At 33.3% G+C, this 22,956-nt stretch overlaps 1 protein-coding gene across 2 annotated transcripts in view; it reads left to right on the forward strand.

Moving 5' to 3' along the window:
• The window catches only part of SLC25A36 (solute carrier family 25 member 36), a 36,190-nt gene extending 16,494 nt beyond the window's left edge, over positions 1–19,696 (forward strand). For both annotated transcript variants that reach the window (XM_082712198.1, XM_082712197.1), the window contains 4 exons: positions 2,257–2,357; positions 10,247–10,313; positions 12,981–13,270; positions 15,739–19,696. In XM_082712198.1, the coding sequence (XP_082568324.1) occupies positions 2,257–2,357; positions 10,247–10,313; positions 12,981–13,270; positions 15,739–15,932 (652 nt within the window). In that variant the 3' untranslated portion in view covers positions 15,933–19,696. The remainder of the gene's footprint in view (positions 1–2,256; positions 2,358–10,246; positions 10,314–12,980; positions 13,271–15,738) is intronic.
• Positions 19,697–22,956: the final 3,260 nt, after the last annotated feature.

Raw genomic sequence — 22,956 nt, forward strand, 5'->3', positions numbered from 1 at the left:
CTGCTTGTGTTCCTGCTCCTGCTGTCAAATAAATAAATAAAATCTTCCCCCCAAAATTTTATTTTGGGACACCTGAGTGGCTCAGTTGGTTAAACGTCGGACTCTTGGTTTCACCTCGGGTTGTGATATCACAGTCTTGAGTTGGAGCCTGGCTTGGGGCTCCATGCTCAGTGTGGAGTCTACTTGAGATTCTTTACCTCTGTCCTCCCTCGCCCTCTGCTTCTCATCCCCCATTTGCGTGCTTGTGCACTCAACCACACATGCGCACGCTCTCTCTCAAATAAATAAATAAATCTTAAAAAAAAAATTATCCTTACCGTAAAAATTAAAAATGTGTAACATAAAGGCTGACATTCCATCTTAAACATATCACCCCTCATGCTGTATGCCTTCTCATAGGCACTTGTCTCCGCAGATAAGTGTTATTAATAAAAGTTCGGCGTGTGTAGACTTCTTTTAATTTTTCTGGCTTATTTTGTATGTAAAATGCATATTGTGTATAATTGATTATTGTGTACATTCATTTAATCGTATTAAAATATTTCACCAAATTTGTCTTGAAGCTTTTTCCATCAAAATACATAGTTTTTGTTTAATCACATAATGTGGCGACTCTGTCATTAATAAGCATTCCCTTATTGATAACCTTGATAACCTTTACGTGTATTTCCACATTTTGTCTGTTGAAAGCAGTAGTTTTGTGAACACAGCTATATTTTTATCTTTACTTAAGCAAGTGTATTTCTTTAGATAGTTACTTGTAAGTAGAATTTCTGTATAAAAAGCATATACACATATGAAATTAATATTACTCAATTGCCTTCTGACGGGCAATTTTTTTTATTCTCAAGTAGTGCATTAGTTGCTCTTTATCACAAATTACTCATGTTGGTTACTATTCATGTCTTTTAATACTAGTCAAATAGACTAAACATGATTTTCCCTTTTTTTTTCTTTTAAGATTTTATTTATTTATTAGAGAGCGAACACAAGCAGGGTAGGGAGGAAGGGTCAGAGAGAGGGGGAAAAGCCAGCTCCCCACCAAGCAGGGAGCCTGGCTTGAGGCTCTGTCCCAAGACCCCAAGATTACAACCTGAGCCGAAGGCAGACACTTAACCAACTGAGCCACCCAGGTGCCCCTATTTTCAGTTTTAATACACATTTATTTAATTTTGGTGCATTCACACCTTCTTCTAATGATTTTCCATTTGTGTATCTCTACTGTGAATTACCTTATATATTCATTGCCTATCTTCTCATTAAAAGGTCTTTCTTAATTATTTCTAGGAATGTGCTATTTATACGTCTTCACAATTCGTCATTAAATGTATTCTATTTGTTTTTCTTGCTGATAATGTAGTATGTTTCATTTTAAATTATATTAACTTTCCATTTTTCTTCAGCACATTAAAAAAGGCACAACAGTGAGACTGTCCTCATTTGTGCTTTTTTTGCCCGTTATGTTGGGAAATAAAAGGATTTGAATACTGCAAGCAAATAATTCAAAGCCTGGAAAGCTAAACAATGAGGAGGTGGTGGGGATGCATGAAATCATAGTCCATAAGTTAAGAGGGGAAGTATTTACAGATGTAATGGAATGTTTATAAACATAGAAGACATGACCTGATAGGGTTTATTTCTTCTGGAATTTTTTGTCTGTTTAAGGATACTGTGAACTACTCTGTAAGATATAGATTAGAATATACCATGGTATCTCAGAATTGTTTAACATACTTTGATGAATTGGGTCAGTTCTATGACCCTCTCCCCACTTAAAAATATTATATATTAATAGTAATATCTTTATATTAATATCAACTAATCATAATAATTATATATTCAGCAATTTTTAAAGTGCTTATACTATATTTACTCAAGTGTGTTTAATTTAACCTTACCATTACTTAAGCCTTCTAGCCTTATTCATATGTTTCTAAACATCTCTAATACAAATAGTTTTTATTTCATTCAGTCAATCAGTTGATGTAAAAGTGTTGGGTCAGGGTGGTAGGTGTCTTCATTGGAGGGTGCTTACATTTGAGGAACTTCACATTGAGATTTGTCTTTTAATGGGTCAGTGCAAACTGTACTTCAGAATCTACATGGAAAAAAGTGAATTATCCTGATGTTACATGAGAATGTGGCTAAGACTTTGTTTTTAGATTTTTCTAAAATTAGAAAGATGAATTTACTTGTCATTTAAATCCTATGAATTCTGTAACATGCTTATTGATAAAATTTAAATCTTTATTTTAGAGCTATATACTTTGCTGCTTACTCAAACTGCAAGGAAAAGCTGAATGGTATATTTGATCCAGATTCTACCCAGGTACACATGATTTCAGCTGCAATGGCAGGTATGAATATAAAATATTAAAAAGCAAAAATTTTTCCAAAACCTAGAGATTTAATGTTGAATTATGATTTTACATTATGTAGTTAAGACATTGTGCTTTTCATTGATTAGCATCTACATATATGATTCTTAATATTTATTAGTATTACAGTAAATTCGATCAGAAGGTATACTTAAAATCTGTTTTAAGTTGGCATTTTTGTAATCAGGGGTTTGTTATAGCATACAGGTAGTATAATATTTACATTGTCTTGTGTAGTCCACTGAATAGTTAGTGATCACTTTGACAGTTTAAAGAATCCAACCATAATTACACTATAAATAAGTTATGCAGCTGTAATTTACTCTTCTCTCCTCAATTTCTGTTAGTGCCTTTTCCCTTTTTGCTGCATGTTTTGGCTTCTGTCTGAAATGTGCCGGCAGTTCTTGGTAAAGTATTCATTTTGTCCTGTGCTCAAATGCTGAAATTTTTGTGATGTATTACTGATAACTGAGAGATACTGTAATGTATGTATTTTGAAAAATATGTTTAGCATTCCATAGAAATAACACTAGATAATACTTAAATTTAGGCACTGGCTATGTGTACATGCTTGCTATAGAAATGTTTTCCAGGGACTCTTCTATCATTGTTGAGTATATATGATTCTGAATTAATGCAACTAGTTTTGGGCCTCTGTACTGCCTTAAAGATAAACTAGGAGATTGATTTGACCAGTCTGGTTCTGGAATCATTTGTTGCAATGCGTGTTAGACAAAGCCATGACCTTTGGTTCATTATTTGCAGTTTTCTGAGATTCATTGTATATTTAACCATATGTCACATTTCCAAATTATGCTATGACTATAAAGCAGATTTTTACTACTTTCATCAACTGTTGAGCCATAAATTGAGTGTCAGTTATGTGTTTAATAATGAGTGCCTTAAACTGTTAACCATTTTCTGTTTAGAAATAAATTGGATCAATTTGAACCGCATACTTTAACGAACTTAAGTGTAAGTTGGAATAAGTAATTTCTGAAAGGGTCAATAGCCATATATCTACTATATACCTCACAAATTATTTTCAAGGTTTTTCATATTTGGTAATTGACTGACTCACCAAAGTTTTAAAGCTGAAAGGTAAAAACTTTAGAGGTCAAGGTGGTAAAATAGTCTTATTTATCCATGATGAGAGATCTTGGGCAAGTTAATGTAATTTATGCAAATTTCCTTTTACCTTATCTTTGGAATGTAGGTTGCTCTACAAAGATTTGGTTTTTGAGAATTAGTTCTTTAGTACCATAGATATCATCTAGTTATAACTAGAATTTTTTTTAATTTACTTTTTATAGCTGTTGAATACAGATACGATTTTTCCTCTTCAAATTTGAGTGGGTATAAGGTAAAAATTAGTAGCTAATTTCAAACTATATAACTGCTGTATTAGGATCTTTAAGAATATATTTCTGGACTACCAGTTTTTTAACCCCAGAAAATTATTAAAGAAATGTTAATTTTTTTTTTTTTTTTTGGTTCATTTTGTTAGACTTGATGTCCAGAAAGTAGATGAGCAGACATTTTTGGTAGAGGATAGTTAATATATATTCAGTAATGCAAATTTGGGGTTTCAGAATATCTTAATTCCCAGTAGAACATCTTTTTTCATTAGAATATCTCATCAGAGTTTATTACTAATGTGGTAAAGAATTTTGGTGGAATTGTCATTTTGCACTTTTCTCTCAAGTGTGAACAAATGTCAACTCATAGTTTGTTTTTATATTGATAATTATTTTCCAACTTGAATTCCTTGAATTTTTGTAAATTGATGGTCTTAACCTTGCTTAGATTATTACACTAAATACTTACTGTGTAATTTGAAAATACCTCTTTCATGTGTTTGCAGTTACATTTTTCTGAGAATCGTGCTTTCAGAGCTTCCTTGCACTATTCATGAGCATTAACACTTAGCTCTGCAGTTGTTATACATAACTACATTGTTGGTGAAACTGAAAGATCCCATGCAAAGTCATTAAGGTAGCCTTTTGCCCCCTTCATTCTTGAAATTATCTAGACCAGATTGCTCTGGTTTTTCTTCAGGATCATTTTTAGAAGTCTTTTAAATATGAATTGGGGGTGCAAAGTGCTTAGAGGCAGTCATGTGAAAAATCATTTTTTAACTGGCTATTTAAAAAAAAATGCTAACCTTGTCACTTTGGTATCAAAAAGTGCACTAAAATAGACTTTAATGATATTGCCTGTAAGATTTTGCCACATCAAACCGCATACACATTAAGGATTTTAGTAACAGACCTTGTACATAATTTTTTTTCCAGGTAGCCCATTGAGTTTGCATTTTATTCATATGAACCCAAGTATTTAGGTAATAAACCTTTTGTTAATAAAAATAAACAGTTTATTTAAAGTGGATCTTTGGTTTGTTGTAGTGTTTCAAGAGAATACTTTAAGAATTATAAACCTAAATTTAGAGGTATAATTGAAAAATTATTTCCAGTTAGAAGGCTATTTAATAAAATTAAGGAATGTTGACTCTGTTTTACCTGCTTTTTTTTCTTCCCTACATGTAACCTTTGTTAGACTGAGAGTATTTGTTTTGTCAAGATGACTTGTATGTTTTTGTTTAAATGAATTTGTATATCCTACTCTATTACTAGACACAAATGTACATGCAAAAAATAGTATGGTTTCTTTATAGTAATTCCCAGTTTTCAGAAATTTTTATCTGTAAAAAACATACCGACTTTTATATGCAACATAGATTTAAATGAAAAGAATTTTTATTTTTATTGGATTATATATTCAAACAGTTATTGATTAATTTTTAAAATACCAATAATATAATTATTTAACTTTTACTGAATATCTAGTGGGTTTTACTTGCTTATAGCATTCACTGTTATTTTTCAAAATACATTTTTCTGTTTGACTTTAAGTTTATTATAAATATTAAACTTTAAAGGTTAAGTTTTTACTCATTAAAGAGAAATTTTTTCTTGCCTATATAAAATATATTTTTTAATATTTTATTTTCCATGGCAGTTTATTCACCCAAATGGGTGGGTGGACAGATGTTTTGTGTGTTTGTATATAAACATTCTTCCTGTTTTTTATTTTGTAGAACACAAGAAATAAAATACAAAATAATCCAAAATATTCCATAAAATGGATGTGCAATATTATTGGTCATAGTGCAAAAGGTGTGAAAGGTATAATTGAACCAACATATACTTTAATTTTTAAAAATTTCAGAAAATTACAAAATGTTACTTAGAATATTCTGGTTTTGGGTTTTTTTTTTTTTTTTTTTTTTAAAGATTTAAGGAAAAAAAAGACTTGCTAAGAAGCTGTTAAAGTATAGAAAATTGTGATTTCACCTCTGATCATGATAATGATTAGGAAAATGAGATGATGATCCCTTCTAAATATTTTCTTAGATTCCCCATTGACAAGGTTAGCATTTTTTCGTTAGGGCAGAATTCGTGTTTTAGGTAAGTATTTGGACTCTGAAACTGCTGCAGATGGCAGAATTTTCAGTACTCGATGCATTTTTTTTTTTAATTATGGCCCATTCTGATCTTCCTTTTTGTTTTTTAACTTAAAATTTTCAAAAAAGTTAGATCTCACCGTAAATATTTCTGAAATCCTTCCAATGGGATTCATTTTGTACACATGTTTCTGATGAGGTCACTGCTTGTTGTTATGATACAGAAAAGCCTGTGTCTATTTTAGGCATTTACTGTACATTTCTCCCGAGAAAAGAGTGAGATCGTGTCATCTCATGCTCCCCATCCGCAGGTCACTTCCTGTAGAAATATGGACTAACTTAAACCTCGTGAGTACTGATCTGAGCGTCTCTTGCAGCCTCTAGTTATAAGAAACACACCCTGGGAATTTATAATAGCTGTGGAATTGATAGAAGGCGGGAAATGAACTTTTATTTCCTGAATATATGTGTGTGTTCTGAGTATTTCATAAAACTTTAAAATTCTGATCCCTTTAGAATATTCCTTCTAGAAGGAAGAATGGGGTAACTTTTCAGTCATTGTGTAATAAAAGCCTGGGGTCTTCAGCTTGGCCATAATAGCCTTGACCTCGAAAAAATTTGATGACAATATTTAAGATATACGTAGTTGTAAATGGTATGATACCATCCTACAACTTTTAGGGAAGAGAGTAGTTCTCTTTGCTTAATATAACATATTTTTAAAGTCTAATACAGTGCTTTCCATTCTGTTGTCTGTTTATATTTAGCTTTCTACTTTCGTGCAAAAACATTGATCTTAATACCTACCATTACTTTACAATAAATGCAGGGTAAGAATATATGGGATCTAAGCTGTTTTAGTTTTAATTGGGTTTTTGTTTTGTTTTTGTTTTTGTTTTGTAGTTTTAATGTATTTCTCTTAGAAGGTTAGGTGTGGGCTTATTAGTTCTGCTTACAGAACTTGATGAAGTAAAAAATACTGAAAATGCAAATACAGGTATCACTCACTTAATGAAATAGACATTTTCAGCAAGTTTCCTATAAGCAGGATTTCTTTTAATCTGGTGCACATTATTGGATGGAGTCTTAGATGAAGCGAAACTTTAAAAGTTGCATTTTGAAAGTTAAAAAAAATTTTTCTAATAAAACTCTAGCCACACTACTATATGGCCAATACACTACCACTTTGCTTTTACTGACTAGAGCAATGTTAATTCTTAACCTACAAATAGCTCCTTCATATGCCTATAATTCAGCTTTAATGTTTAACAAAATGCTCAGAATATTAATATGAACTAGCATTATCAATATACCACAAACTTTAAATGCAAAAATAAAAAGTAATAGTAAATTTCTAAACTTAAGGGAAACTGTTCCAAATATCTTTGTATATGTCTGTCTTAGAAATAGGAAGATCTTTTTAGTTTTGGCTGTTGGCCAACTTCAGATTGCCTTGCCATATATAATTAAGTTAGTGATTAATTTTTGCTTCTTCCCTCTTGTTTCATTTCTTGAATTAACAGACTGTATTTTTATAGGATTAATTAGCTTAATAATGTCCAGTTAGTTTATTAGGTAGAGTGTCTGTGGTTGAGAGAATGTAATAGCATAAAATTCTAGGACCAGAGTTTTAACTGTGGGGAAGACCAATCACTAAAATGTAGGTTATGCCTAGATTCTCTCTAATGTAGTGGTTTGCTGGCATTTAGCCTAGTGTCTTTATTAAAACCTAGCTTATTATTGGGAGAGTTGAGCCACAACAACTGTAGTAAGCACAAGTTATTGGTAGTAACAGTTATAGAGGGATAAGATGACAACACTCGGTTGAATTTTAATGTTTCCTGTTCCATAGATTAATTTGTATTTGGAAAGGAATTTTAGTTAAGTGAGAAATACCTGTTGTTTGCGTCCTGTCACTGTTCATTCATATGTATAGAGGATAATTAAAAATTTTATTCATAGATATTTGAAAAATTCATTTCTAGTAATATTTATAAATATTATTGCAGTATTTTGAAGTGTATATGGAGTTTTTCAGACTCTAATTGAGGAATTTTGTGACTTGGGAGAGTATTAAGCTTGTTTAAGTTTATATTTTTAGAAATAGAACTTCTATTTAAAAAGAAAAACTTTAATGCTCATCTTCTCAAATCAAGTATAGTAGATTGAGATTTTTTACCTAGACAGGGCTTTTTGGGTTTGTTTTGTTTTGTTTTGTTTCTAAAGCTTGGTATAAGGATTCCCAGTTTTAGGCTTTAAAAATTTAATGAAAAATTTGTTCTCTTAATTTCCACAGGCTAATTAATAAAAATGATTGTGAATAATGTAGAATATTTTGTTGCCTTGTGCTGCTTTGCAGCCTTTCACTAATAGACCCCCTAATACTGCTTTACGGATATTTAACTAATACAGATATTGAAGTCTGAAAACAGTCATTGAATTAGAGATATAGCCAGAATACTAATGTCTGGTACACATTTTCTTTAAAATATAATTTGAGTGTATTTAGTTTGAGTTTTTCAGTTAAGAAAATGAAGGTCAAGGAAAGAAAAAAAATTCTTTAGCTTTATTCTCATTTAAGCCAGGACATGCAAGAAACATTAATTTTATTTATTTATATTTAAATTTAAATATTTTTATTATAAAATTTATTTATTATAAAAATATTTAAATTTAAATATTTTCCAAGTAAAATATTTAAACAGATCTAATAATTTCATATTTTTCTTCTCCTTTCCTTTTACCAAGATTTTTATATATTAAAAGAAACTTAAAAATGTTCCTAATAAAATGTCCAACACTTTAAATTTTTATTATTTTAATACTGGCACATACAAAATTGTTGGTCTAGTACTAGTTTTATACATATTTATGTAGTATTAAAAACACTTGAAAGAAACGGAGACTATAGAACTATTACAAAATAGTGAAAGGAGTTATCAAACCAAATTTTTATTCCATTTATCATTTCATAAATAGATACAATTTAAGCATCCCTTTGTGAGATATCTGGCTATTTCTATGGTGTTAAAACAGTGGCTTAAGGAAATAAAATTTGAGTTAGCTAATTATCTGATATTATAGAGGGGCAAAGAACCTGTGAGAGAGACCAAATTCTGCTTTGTAAACAATTTAGTAAAATGATTTTGCATTTTAGGTATACCCATAGTGACTTTGAAAGCCAAGAAAAGTTTATGATTGGTTCTACACTATATGTTAACTTCGAAAACAAATTATTTTTAAGTGCACCACATCATTTCTCTTCCTGAAATAACTTTACTCATATTTAGTGTGCTGGTTATATTCCACTTTTCTAAAAACAGTATGTTTCACCTGCCTATTATTTGATAGAAAGTGTTAAAATAGTTAAGATCCTTAGACATTTCTGCATGTAAGTTTTCACTGAACTTAAAGGCCAATTGAATAAATACAGTTTGATGTAAGTAGTTCTGTGAAGTTTGTGTAGTGATCTTAAAAGTTCACAAGCAATACATTAAAACCGCATTTTTTATAGATGAAGCAGTTTTCATAAATTCCCGTTACCAAGATTGCATTTCGTGTGCTATTTTTCATAGCAGTAGGAAGATAGAAAGTAAAAGATACGCACTAGTCTAGAAACAACTGTTCCAGAGATCTTAATTTGCCAGCTGGAATGAGCCATCTTAGACGACCACCCTTCTGCACTGAGAGTACACAGTACTTAAGTTTTAAAGAAAACCAGAACTACATTCTACTCTAGTTTCCCTCTTCAGTGTCTATAAAAGTGAGAGGAAAGTTCCAGTATGTAACTTCTTGAACTTTCCAGTTTTTTATATGTTTAAGTGGATAAGAAATAGATCTGTCCTATTAACCCTAAGAGAAGGCTTACTTCTCTGATACCATTATTTTAACAGTATTAGTAAGAATATGCTCATATAAAGCATTCATAAAGGCAAACAACAATCCTTGCTGTTATATAGCCAACCTAAGATCAAAAATAAATGCTGACCTTTAGGTAGAAACCACTTGGAACATAAGGGATTTGGACCTTACGTAGCTGTGTAGAGTTTGCATGCTAAAAAGCCCTGGAAGACACCAAATTTCCATATATTTGTCTGTAGAAATAGGTTTCTAAATTTAGCTTAGAGTGTAGAGGGCATCCTTCTACACTTGGGAGAGGAATTTATATATAATCAGGCTTTGCTCTTAAAAGAATTTTTTAGTTATGGTCAGAATTTGAGAATGTAGATCAGAAATAAACTACAAATATTCATGGTTGTATGTTTATAAAATAAAAGTGTATAGCATACATCAATTAATAGTTAAAACATTTTCTTTAATATAGATTTCTATGATTTTTAAAACCTTAATGTTAATAATGTATTCTTCATTTTTACCAGAGTTCATTTTAAACATGTTTGTTTAGGTTTTACTGCAATCACAGCGACCAACCCCATTTGGCTTATAAAGACTCGGTTACAGCTTGATGCAAGGTATGTTAACTCATTAAAATAAAATTAAAGTTGATTTCAGCTAATTTTTTCCTGTAAATTTATATCTATGAGAATTCAGTGCCATGTGCCTAGCCATGTCTTTCCCCTCTTTTGATGCTGATTTTGTTTTTTGGGGTTTACCGTCAAAAGCAAGTGATAACACTGGTTGGCAATGTGAGACTTTCTAGGGAAGAAAGAATATTGTGTTGTGTTTTTAAATAAAAAAATATATATTAGCCTAGCCCAAGCAGTGATAATTTCACTATGTGAATGATTTTAGTCTCCAAACAGGTAAACAACCCATGGTCAACTGGTCTAGATTAAATCTTGCAGGATCATTGCTCAAATTTGGTAAATTTTATATACAGAGAGGCGTGGCAGGGATTTAGCTCTCATATATCCATAGAATTCGTCTGTTATCAATGACCGTTCTGTGGTAGCAGAGTTCATTGATTTGATGAATGTCTGTTGAGCAGATACACTGCTTGGTTCTAGAGATACACCAAGAAACCGTGGGGACCAACTTTAAATGGAATAGTCAAGGAATTTTGTTTTTGAGCCCATTTTAGGCAGAAGCAGTGGTCGTTGCAAACCTCATAGGTCTTAAGATTGGGGCCTGGCGTGTTTGGGAACTGAGCAAAGGCCACAAGCCGTACAGCTTAGAGTCTAGCCATCTCTATTTCTGTTAGCCTGGAGAATGAAGAATGGGGAAGAGGAAATACTTTTTTAGAGAGATGATTCTATTACTGTATAATAATAATAATAATTTGGAAACCTTTAGCCTTTTGATATGGACTAGACTTGTAACAAATTTTCACTGTTATATTTTGGGGCTTGGGAAGTAGTCTATGTATGTCGTAGACTAAATAAAACTTATCTAAGAAGTCATTAATAATGATGCCTGTTGGAGCACCTGGGTGGCTCAGTGGGTTGAAGCTTCTGCCTTGGGCTCCGGTCATGATCCCAGGGTCCTGGGATCTACCCCTGCGTCGGGCTTTCTGCTTGGCGGGGAGCCTGCTTCCTCCTGTCTCTCCACCTCTCTGTCTACTTGTGATCTCTATCTGTCAAATAAATGGATGAAATCTTTAAAAAAAAAATAGTAATGATGATGCCTGTTTAAATATCTGTTTCCTACATTCTGTCATGTTGAACTATATGCTTTTTGGAGACTGGAAACATCTCTAATCGTTGTTTCATCCAGAATAATTAAAATCAAATTTTAAGTGTCTTGAAGCAAAACTCAAAAGTTTACTTCCTAAAGCCAAAGACCTGAAAGGTAGTGGTAGTTAAAACAACCCAAAAGTTAGAGAAATGTGAAGATCCCAGTCCATATTATACTACCAGGCGTATGCTTCGGTATGTTGTAGGGTGGATCTGTGGGGGGTCCTGAGAAAAGTATCTCTATTATTTTTTCACTTAAAGTTGTAACACAAGCAAACACAACTTCTTAGGCTTGGGGAGAGATAGGGAATGGGATAGAGTTGAGGTAATAGTTAAAGGTTGGTTTAAGGGTGCTAATGTATAACCATCAAATCAAGAATAGGGCTGATGTGTTTACATATTACTCATTAGGACTTGTAGGATTTTAACTTTTTGGGAGGAAGTCTCTGGTAGAAACTGATTAGAGTTGGTTTCATGGATCATTCAAAGCAAGTTTTTAGTCAATGTCATTAATTGAGGACAGTTACTAGTTCAAGACAATAATTAGGTCGTAAAACTGGAGGAATTTGTAGGTTATCATAGGTGTCTTAATTGTGTTTTTGTTATGTCAGAAATAGGTTGTATATAATTTATAAATAGATAAATTTTCTATTTCTTTCCCTGTAGGTAGCATTTAAACTCATTTCTTATAGATAAGGTTCTGTTGGGAGAATCATAGTGTAAGGTACTATTTTTACAAACTCAAAAGTATATACTTGTATAAGAGTGGGTACACTGCCCATATAGCACTAAGCAAGTTTTACTGGGCACGATGCTCAATAAATATTTTATAACTGTAGGGGTCTGCATTCACCTTTCACCATGATACCGACATGAAAGATAGGACTGTTGCCTTCGAAGGATTATAGGAAATTTGACTTAAATTCACGCAGTCATTTTTGGGAAAGAACTGAGTGGGTTTGGAAGAATTCTGCAGATGCACAAGTATCGCATTAATTATATTCCCTGCTTTGTGATGTACTATCATCATTGGTGTCTCAATCACTCTTTCATGTTACTAAGTGCAGAAGAAATCTTGTCAACTTAGAACTGGATTTAATGACATAATGTAATGTGAGAGTTTGTTTTTATCTTGAGCTGTAGTCACAATGTATTTGGACTATTTTATTTTTTATCCCTATAGTATAAACTTAATGAGTACATGAAACTGAAGATTTAATGTAATGTATTTTGCATTAGTAAAATAAACTTCTTCCATGGTATCCATCTAATGTGACAAACTTGGGATAAAAGAATAAAGTCTAAAACGAATGTCTTAATATTCTTAATGAATGTCTTAACTTGGGATAAAAGAATAAAGTCTAAAATGAATGTCTTAATATTCACTTCTCCATGAGTTAGAGGATCATCCTCTATTTAGAGTGACAAATTTCTACTGCATTTTATTAACTTTATTTAAAAACCTATACTACTTTGTAAACAAGATTCTTCCTTTTTGCTTTTCAGGAACCGTGGAGAAAAGCGAATGGGTGCTTTTGAATGTATTCGTAAAGTGTATCAGACAGATGGACTTAGAGGATTTTATAGGGGCATGTCTGCTTCATATGCTGGCATATCAGAGACGGTTATCCATTTTGTTATTTATGAAAGTATTAAGCAAAAACTACTAGAATATAAGATTGCTTCTACAATGGAAAATGATGAAGAGTCTGTGAAAGAAGCGTCCGATTTTGTGGGAATGATGCTGGCTGCTGCCACCTCAAAAACTTGTGCCACAACTATAGCATATCCACATGGTAAGAGGAATGGAGTTTCTATGAGTAAAATTCGGTTAATTTACAAGTATTTTCCCATGTCAGCCAATGACCCATTTATTAGAACATTTATAATTTTATTGAAATCAGTAAAACAAAACACAGTTCTTAGGAGTTCATAATGGGATTAAATCTGTATAAGTAACTGGTTTAATAGGTCAGTATATATTACAGTATCATGATGGAGATTTAGCATGCACTCTGGACCGTCGCATTTTAGCCCTGAGTCAGTCAGATTCCAGCCAGGTAGTGGTTGAGCAAGTTTAAGAAAAAAAAAAAAAAAAACAGGTGTGGCTATAGATGGTATACTAGATACTTTATATACATTATTGCTAATCTACAAAAAATTCCTGCAAAGTACTTACCTTCTCCATTTAAGTCTAAATATGCTAGAATATAACCAGAGTTTGTCTTCATTTTCAAATGGGAAATGAAATGTTAAGATTAAGTTGCCGAAGGTCACAGAGCTTACTCAGGTCACATAGTTTACTCAGTGGAGAAGCCCAAATTTGAAATGGGAATCTATAATCCAAAACACCAGCCTATTTTACATTATTTCATTTTGGTAAATAAATCTATATGAATGATTTATTTCTGTCATTACATCTTATACTGTTAGCCTCTTTGATTGATAGATAATAAAATCACTTAAAAATTTGTCTGTAGGATGCTGAGATTTTTTTGTAACTTGTTTTAAGTGTAGACTTTGATTTTGTTGTATTTGGGGTTTGTTTTGCCCCCTTTTTTTTTTAAGACTTAATTTGTCAGAGAACAAGCAGAGGGAGAAGCAGGCTTCGCATTGAGCAGGGAGCCCTGGTGCAGGGCTCAATCCCAGGACCCTGGGGTCACAGCCTCAGCTGAAGGCAGGCTTTTAACTGACTGACTAAACCTCAGGGATTTTAGGATTTTTTTTTTTTTCTTTCAAGTAATCTCTACACCCAGCATGGGACTTGAGATCAAGAATTGGATGCTACACTGACTGATCCATCCAAGCACCCCTACTTTGGGCTTTTAATCTAAATGCTTCACTTTTGTTACACCGATTAACATTCACATTCATCCTTATAAGTCTAAGGCTCTGTGATTAAAGCTGTATCAAGACAAAAGAAACAGGGCTAGGAGGAAATAAGTATTTGCTCTAAAATGTAATTTTATGAGTAAAACTAACTCTAACCAAGTTGGACTGTGAACTTAGCTCCACTTCTTGAGGGAAGTTCCTAACTTCTCTCTTTTTAGGAGAAGTCAAAAGAGGACAGTTATCAGCAGCATTGTTTAGGTTCTGGCTACTATAGGATACCTAGGATCGTGGCCTGCTAAGGGTAAGAGACAGTTTTGGAGTTGTAAGCATCCTGTCCTCTCAAGTAAGATTATGTCCTTACATGAAGGGGTAATTAATAAACAATATTTTGGGTGGAATATATAAATGGTATGAATTTTTAAGATAAGATACAAGAAATTTCAAATAGTAACATTTGCAGTGAAAATAGTTCTAGGCTATTTCCCTCAGGCCCAACAGGAGTAGTGTGTTGGAAAAACAGACTCTAGTAGAGAGCTCTGAAATCTTGTCCCAGCCTCTACCCCCAGATGACTAAAACCTCTCAATAGTCCAATTTCCTCACCTTTCAAAACTAAGAAATAATGGACTAACCATAATCTTTTATATCTCTTAGAGCTCTAAAATTTTACGAATTTTGCGTAGTTGCTTCCCAGATGGGGCCTTTTAGCTAACAGCTGGTGTTTTGAACAATTTTAGGCTCATGCACATGAAATTTCATGTTTGTTTCATGTGGACCATTGTAAATATAGATTATTAATTCTGTTTTCTCATTGTGGGGTTCCCCTAAGAGTTTTTGTGTTTATTTCTCACACTATCTTTGTGTGTTCATTTTTTCTACCACCTGCATTCCTTTTTCTGTTTCTTTACCTTTTCCTTATACATGTGTTGTCCCTTTTAGCTATATCTAGTATACAACTGACACTTTCGTTTTATTCTTTAACCATTCAGGAACCTGTTAAATTTTTAACTAGTATTTATTATTAGTGATTTTAACCAGCTGTCTTAGAAGTTGGGTGTTACTGTAATAAGACCAGTTTCAATAAGTTACACATTAAAAATCACTCCCATATTTATTCTGAGCTTACACTTGAAGAGTGGTAAATGGGATGTACTCAGCATTAGGAGGGTATAAAGATAACATGAATGGGGGCACCTAAGTGGCTCAGTGGGTTAAAGCCTCTGCCTTTGGCTCAGATCATGATCCCAGGGTCCTAGGATCGAGCCCCACATCAGGCTCTCTGCTCAGTAGGAAGCCTGCTTCCCCTCCCTCACCCGCCTGCCTCTTGGCCCACTTGTGATCATCTGTCAAATAAATAAACAAATAATCTTAAAAAAAAAAAAAAAAAGATATCACAAATGTTTTAAAATGACTTTTTTTTTCCCTCCTAAACAGAAGTTGTAAGAACAAGACTACGTGAAGAGGGAACAAAATATAGATCTTTTTTTCAGACACTATCTTTGGTTGTTCAAGAAGAAGGTTATGGGTCTCTTTACCGTGGTCTAACAACTCATCTGGTGAGACAGATTCCAAACACAGCCATTATGATGGCCACCTATGAATTGGTGGTCTACCTTCTCAATGGATAGCAACTTTAAGCTGCTATACTATGAAGAGGGAAGACCAAAAGATTCCAGTGGACCATGCAGTATCGAAGCCAGCATGGTGGACAGAAGTAAAACGTTTGGGAACATGTAACTATGCCTAAATGGAAGTTTGGTTGTAGGAATTAAAGTAATCATAAACACATTACTTGGTCTTTTTCAGTAATACGAATAAAAAAAAAACCTAGGCTGCCTCTAAGAAAAAAGCCTTTAGAAGCACTCCTTTCTCCAAATTGCCATTTTCTCTACCATGTCCACAGGACATAGTTGCATTTTGTTGATTCATGGCAGAGTACAGTGTGTATTCCATGAGCACTTTTCCAGTCTTCTAAACAAAGCCATCCCTAATTGTATAAATATTACAACTATCCAAAGATAGTATTGACAGTCATAAATGTCTTACCTCTGGCTTCTGTGTAATTCATGTAAAATTGTAAAATAACAAGAATAAGTGAGATTCTTAGTATTACTTTTCCATTTCCTTGAGAGGATCTGGAATATTTTAAAATTAATTATTTGGCATTAATAGTCACTAGTTTTGACAACTAATGAAATAATGTCAAAAGATCTTTCATATCTTTAGCTTTAAAATGTTTTGGTTTCCACTGTAACAGGTGCTTAATGTTGAACATGATGTGGACACTTAAATTGTTCATTAATGTATCAAGCCCAGTGTAATAGTTTGGGACAGAAGAAACCAGTGAAATGTTGATTCTTGGCCCTTTGAGTAACTTGAGCACATCCTCATATCTTCTCTAACTTTACAGTACATGAATGAATGTGGCTGTCTTGTTAGTGACTTAGTAGTTACGAACTTGAATTATCATCTGTCATACCTAGCTTTTTCTTAAAGTAGAAAAAATTCACCACTTTTGAATCTTTCTTTGTTTGCCTTCCCATTAAGAATTTGAACCATTGAATTATTTCCAGAAGATCAATATAGATCGCATTTATTTTGTAGAGAAAATGGTAATTTTCAGCTTTGCCCTATTAGGTTTCTTTTTTTAAGGTGACATTATAAATACCTGGGGCAGTATAAACATAGAAGAGGGACCCTCTGCTGTCTGATTGAGCAGGTAGTGATTCTAATTGACCAGAGTTTTGTGAATGAACAAACTGCTTTGACAAGAAATTTATGTTATCCTGATTTCTTGAATGGTAAATCATAGAAAGACTCAAGTTAATTCAGATTACGTTTCCTAACAGGATATAGCTTTTACATTTTGCTGTTGAGTTCAGCTGTACCTTTTAGTACCTAAATGTATATATGTATGGCCCTTCTGAAGATGTTTGCTGTAAATCTGTTAAGAGACTTTTGCTTATGGATGTTGCTATACTGGTGTATAAAACATCTACAATTAAACTCCAGTGTGGTACTCATTTCAGTATAGATGAACTGTACATTTTGTGCAATGGCTTTATTTTAAGAATGACTTTGTGAATGCACTTTGTGGCCTTTTTTTGGAGAAGGGTGAGAGTAGAGTATTCCATGTTAAGATTTTTTTTTTTTTTTAAACATTGGTCATGTATTAGGCAGAAACCATGTTCAAAACATTTTTCTGGGTTTTAGATACGGTGTTTGGAGATCTTTAATAATATAAATGTTTTATGTACTCTATGTACACTCTAATGCCCCTAACACAGAAAATTGTAGCATGTCCTTGCAAGCTTTCTCTGCTATCACCAGTGAAACACAGTGCCCTCTTAAATTCCTTCACCTTCTTAACTCCTTATAATCAACATAACTGGATGTTTTTGAGGTGCTTTGATTGGAATTAAAAAATATTCCAATCTCTTTGGAGACCAAAGGCAAATTCCGTTTCATTACCTTTGGGATTATTCGTACCTTTATGGTGAATTTTAGCTTTGACATTTATTGTGAGAAACATGCCAAAAAAAATTGAAAAATCTAGGGATTTCTAACTTAAATCTGTAGAGAAAGTCTCATAGTGTTTGCCTTTTCAGGTGCCACTTAACACTGCCTAATACAGTGCCATTTGCCTTGCAAAGATTTGTAAACATTAGTTGTGTTGAATGTAAAACAGATTCTCCCTAATGGTATTGATCTCAGTACACCACAAATGATTAAGAATGATATGAAAACCAGCAGCTATGGAACATCTTATTATTTAGTGCTAGCACATTCATAATAAGTGTCCTTCAAGGATGAACATGTATTCTTTTCTTGTTTGTATTTAGCAAGTAAAACTTATGTTGACCTTTGTGTATTATATTCAGATTTTAAAAGTGAGTATTCTCTGTGTACTGAAAGAAAAGATCTTAGAGTCTTAGATTTTGTTTCTTTGTGCAACAACTGGAAAGAAGCAATGAATCTTATTTTAGGTTTTTTTTTTTTTTTTTTCCCAAAGCACAATCTGCCATGGTTTACTTTATGTGACAGATAATTTAAAAAAGAAAAATATATATAAAAGTTGTATATAAAGTTTGTCTCTGAAACATTTCTTTGGAGATTTTTTTTTTAATTGATGCAAATGTTTAAAAAGAAAAACACATACTTAAAGCATTGAATTTTTTTTAAAGCTGTGTTTTGTTATCTATTTTCTATCAGATGACTTTTTATTTCTAGTATAGAGACTTGGCAGCACTCTTCAGATTGTCTGTACTTTTATTACAGAATTTTATCAGGAAATTGAACTTACTCAAGTTAAAGCAGTAGATATTGTAAGAGTATGCTCATAGAGCATTAGATAGAACTTTGGCACTGGTGGCTCATAGACAGTTTACTAAATTTCAAAGTCCAGATCTGAGTACTACCAACCCTGTGACTGTAGGGTGGAATACAGTGCTTTTGAATCCAGGAGGGGGAAAGAAAAAGAAAAAAAAAAAACTATCACCAAAGCTTTGTCTTAATTTTCATTATGTATGTAATTTTGTGGACCCAGCATTACTAGTTGGAGGTCACTAGTAATTTATTTGGAATTTTGAAACCAGGATAGAATATGGTTAGATTATTTGATCCAGCCTTGTCTCCTAAAACCTAATGCCCATTGTGGAATAGCATGACTGTATTAGGAGCAGGGTGTTAAAAATAACGAGTGTTTATTCTTTTACTGGAGTATAAACATGTTGGCATTTTTAGATTTAAGTCACTAAAAATACTGATCTGAACTTAAAGGATTTAAGTGCTAGAAATCAGTCTATCCTTTACTCTTCCAATATTGTTCATGCCTGTCTTTCATTGTTTACATGTTCTTCTGCCCAGACTATTAGTACTGTAGGGACCCCTTTTGGGCTGATAAATAAAATAGTTGAGTCTTTCTGTCTACTGATCATGACTTAAACATTCCTAAGAAAAAAGGTATTTCTGAATGATACAAATTAGAAGGAATTTTAATTACATGAGAGTATTTCATACAATGTGCTAACTTTCTGCCCACTCAGTTCTCTTCTCCATCATGCACTTATAATTCTTGTTAATCTCTACACTGCTTTTTATGCTACTCCTTTTAGAAACTGAAAGTTCTAGTTTCACTCGGTTTTTTTTTTTTTTGTTAATAAACACTTGAATGTGTACCCCTCATATGTGAACAGTTAAATTATGATCTGTTAGTCATAGCTAAATAATCAACTTCAAAAGAGTTGATATCTTTTGACCATTTATGTGAGGTTTGCTATTCTCGCATTTTGTGTACATGGCTGTAAATTATGTGCATTTATTCTATTTATGTTAACTAGCTGAATTTTATTTGAATTGTTAAAATTAAAAAATTAAAATATCCTTATGAAAATATGGGGGTTTTTTCCTATAATGTATTCTAACATTTTGGTTTGGGGAGAATGTAATCACACTTTTTAGGATGAAGTGAAGAACAAAAGTGTATTGCCATTTTCAAGTTTAAGCGTTGGACTCCAATCTGCTAGACATAGTGATTTCTCTATAGGGAACAAAAGGTCAAATTATCTGATTCCCTCGTAAGTCAGTAAGATTCTTCTGTTCTGCCATATATTCCACAGGTTTATTGATAATTTAGGTACCATACTTTTCATATGTCAAAACATCCTATTTGAAAAGAATATCTGAAAAATTTGAGCCTAATGAGGTTATTTGATACCTCCTTAGGTTGAAATGATTTTTTTACATTTTATCTTACATCGTTAGTTTTGTGGTGTTCAACGATTCATTATTTGCATATAACACCCAGTGCTCATCGCAACATGTGTCCTCCTCAATACCCATCACCCACTTACCCTTCCTCCCACCCCCCCGGTTGTAATGATATTTTAACATCATGACTTTGTGTTAGTTTTGGTTTTCACCTTTCTGAAAGCTAAGAATATTAAAAGTTCAAACTTGTTAAAATGGCCAAATGAGTCTTCATATAATAGGTTGAAACAATCGACAGATAAAAGTGTTCTATAGTACTTACCCATTTTACATTTCTGTTTCGTTGGAAGTTTTCACAAGTTGTAGCTACCATGAAACATCACCTAGTTTTGTAGGTGAGGAAACCAGGATAGGATTGTCATGTCCCTTCTCTCAAACAAAACTGAAAGCTTTTGGACTACTTTCCACTGAAGACTGAAGTAGTGGGTGAAGTGAGGACATTGGCAAAATAATGGTTGAAGTTGGTATGCCAAGCATATTTTACTGCTTAGTGTCCCAAGTTTAAATTTGTGTGTGTGTGTGTGTTACTGAATATTAGGATCCGTGGTAGAGGAGGAAATTTGTGAGTGTATGATTTCCTAAGGTTCAAGTATGAAGTCCACACAACTAATAAACTCAGGCAAGAAAGTAAAGTGTAGTTAAGTGATTTCCTTTATTCTCCTAATTTTTTTTTTCCACATTGCACAAATCAGCTGGCTACCTTAATATATATGGAATCAGTTCAGTAATTTAAATTCATAGAGTGCTATGTTTATACAGTGATTTCATGTGGTTTTCCAGCAACCTATAGATTGGGTGAATGGGCAAGTGATATTTAGAGGGATATTAGTCATAGTGGGTTTTTTTTTTTTACTTGGTGTCCTGAATCTTAATCCTGTGTTTATTTACTATACAAGATTATTCAACAGCCTTTGGGTTGAACACTAGAATGAGTAACAAAACAAAAGACAATTTAGATGAAAGATATATGGGGATTGGCTCAGGATGAAACATGCTGGGGGATAATAAGAAATAGAGCTAGGTACATGAATTGGAGTAGTGAACTGTTACTGAAGCTGGTCTATATAGAGCCTTAGGTTACTTCTGAGGCCACAAGGGAAACACCGGATTCCCCACCACCATCAAACATCTTTGTAACAACAAAGCAAGTCAAACCTAAACATTAGATTAAGTGTGTCTTAGGTGAGCTGTTCTCAATTATGCTACCTTTGAGCCTCAGCAGTGTCATACGTTCTCTGGAAGTGTTATGGTGATTGATTCTTTTAGAAAGATCTGGAAAGGTTGGCTGGAGAAAACAGTATTTAAACCAAGCTTTGAAACAAACCTAACAGGCTGATTTGGAGAGGAGCATTCCTTGTTGAAACAAAGATCAAGGTGTTCTAGTAGCCCATCAGAGAAATAACCCATTTTCTTCTATTCTTTCCTGGGATTTGATAGAAAAACTTTTGAGGGGTGCCTGTGTGACTTAATTGAGCCTCAGACTTTCGGTTTTGGCTTGGGTCATGATCTCGGGGTAATGGGATCAGTCCCCCAGTCAGGCTCCACGATGGGTGTGGAACCTGCTTGGGATTCTCTCCCTTTTCCTCTCCCTCTTCACCTGCCCCTCCCTGTGCTCATGCCTATGTGTGCTCTCTCAAATAAAAGTGTCTCGAGATTTTTCAAACTAGTGGTAGACCTAGGATTCTAAACCTAGTCTCATTAAAAGTAGCTCAGCACATCCAGCTCAACAAAATTGAGTGTTAGAGTCCTGTTTTGTGTCCCAGTCCCTCATACTTTCCAAAGCCCCTCAATTCTTAAGTCTTCTAAATAGCCAAGGATAAAAGGCCCACTTTTGCTATTTCTGAATCTTCCCTTTCAAGATTATCCAGTAAGATTGATACCCGTTGATTGAACTTACTCAGATGTTTTAGTGGTGTAGGTTATTTGATGTGAATTTTCCTAAGTCACATATAGTCTTTTTCATTGTCCCTGACCCCCATAAGAGCAGCTGGACATCAGCAGGAAAAGTGAGCCATTACCTCACCATACTCAAAACAATACGGGTCTAAAGATTAAAATTGCAGACCTTCTGGAAAAAAAAAAAAATACGTTTGCAAACTTGGAGTAGGCAGGGATTAGAGTCCACAGGAGGCACCAACCATTAAGAAAAAGCCCTCAAAATTAAAAACATCATTAAAATAAAAGTGCAGCCACAGTCTGCAAGAAAATATTTAAAATATATCTGACAGGATGTCATAAAATATACACACAAACAGGTAATGACCTAAACACTTTTTAAAATAAGCATATGTAAAGTTGCTTAACATGATTAGTAATACTAATTAGAACCACAAATAAGGTAACGCAGCATAGCCAATACAATGAGAAGCAGACATAATACCAAGGATGTAGAAACAATTGGAACTGCCTACATTGCTGTTTAGAATGTGAAATGGTATAGCTACCTTGGAAAGATGAAGTTTTTAAGAAAAAAGTTTAAAATTATTTCTATGCTATAACCCAGAATTACTACTGGTAGGGAAGGGGGAGGTGGGAATTGCCAAGAGAAATGAAAATCTCCAAAATTTTCATAGCTCTTTTATTTCTAAGGGTGGATATCAAGAGAAAGTTGATTGTAAATCATGCAGTGAAATACTACATTATAAAACAAAAAGCAAAGTAGGAATTACAGATACGTGCAATAATGTAAATGAGTATTAAAGACATGTTAGGTGAAAGAAGCCAGGCACAGAGTAGTATACACTGTACTCCATTTATATAATGGTCAAGAACAGGAAAACCTAGCCAGCTTGATAGAAGTCAAATTAGTGTACCTGGAGTTGGAGAGGAGTTGACTAGCAACGGGGCCTAGTGAAAGTTTCTGGAGTAACGGAAAAGTCCTAC

Source organism: Mustela nivalis (assembly GCF_964662115.1).
Source record: "Mustela nivalis genome assembly, chromosome: 1".
NCBI lineage: Eukaryota > Metazoa > Chordata > Mammalia > Carnivora > Mustelidae > Mustela > Mustela nivalis.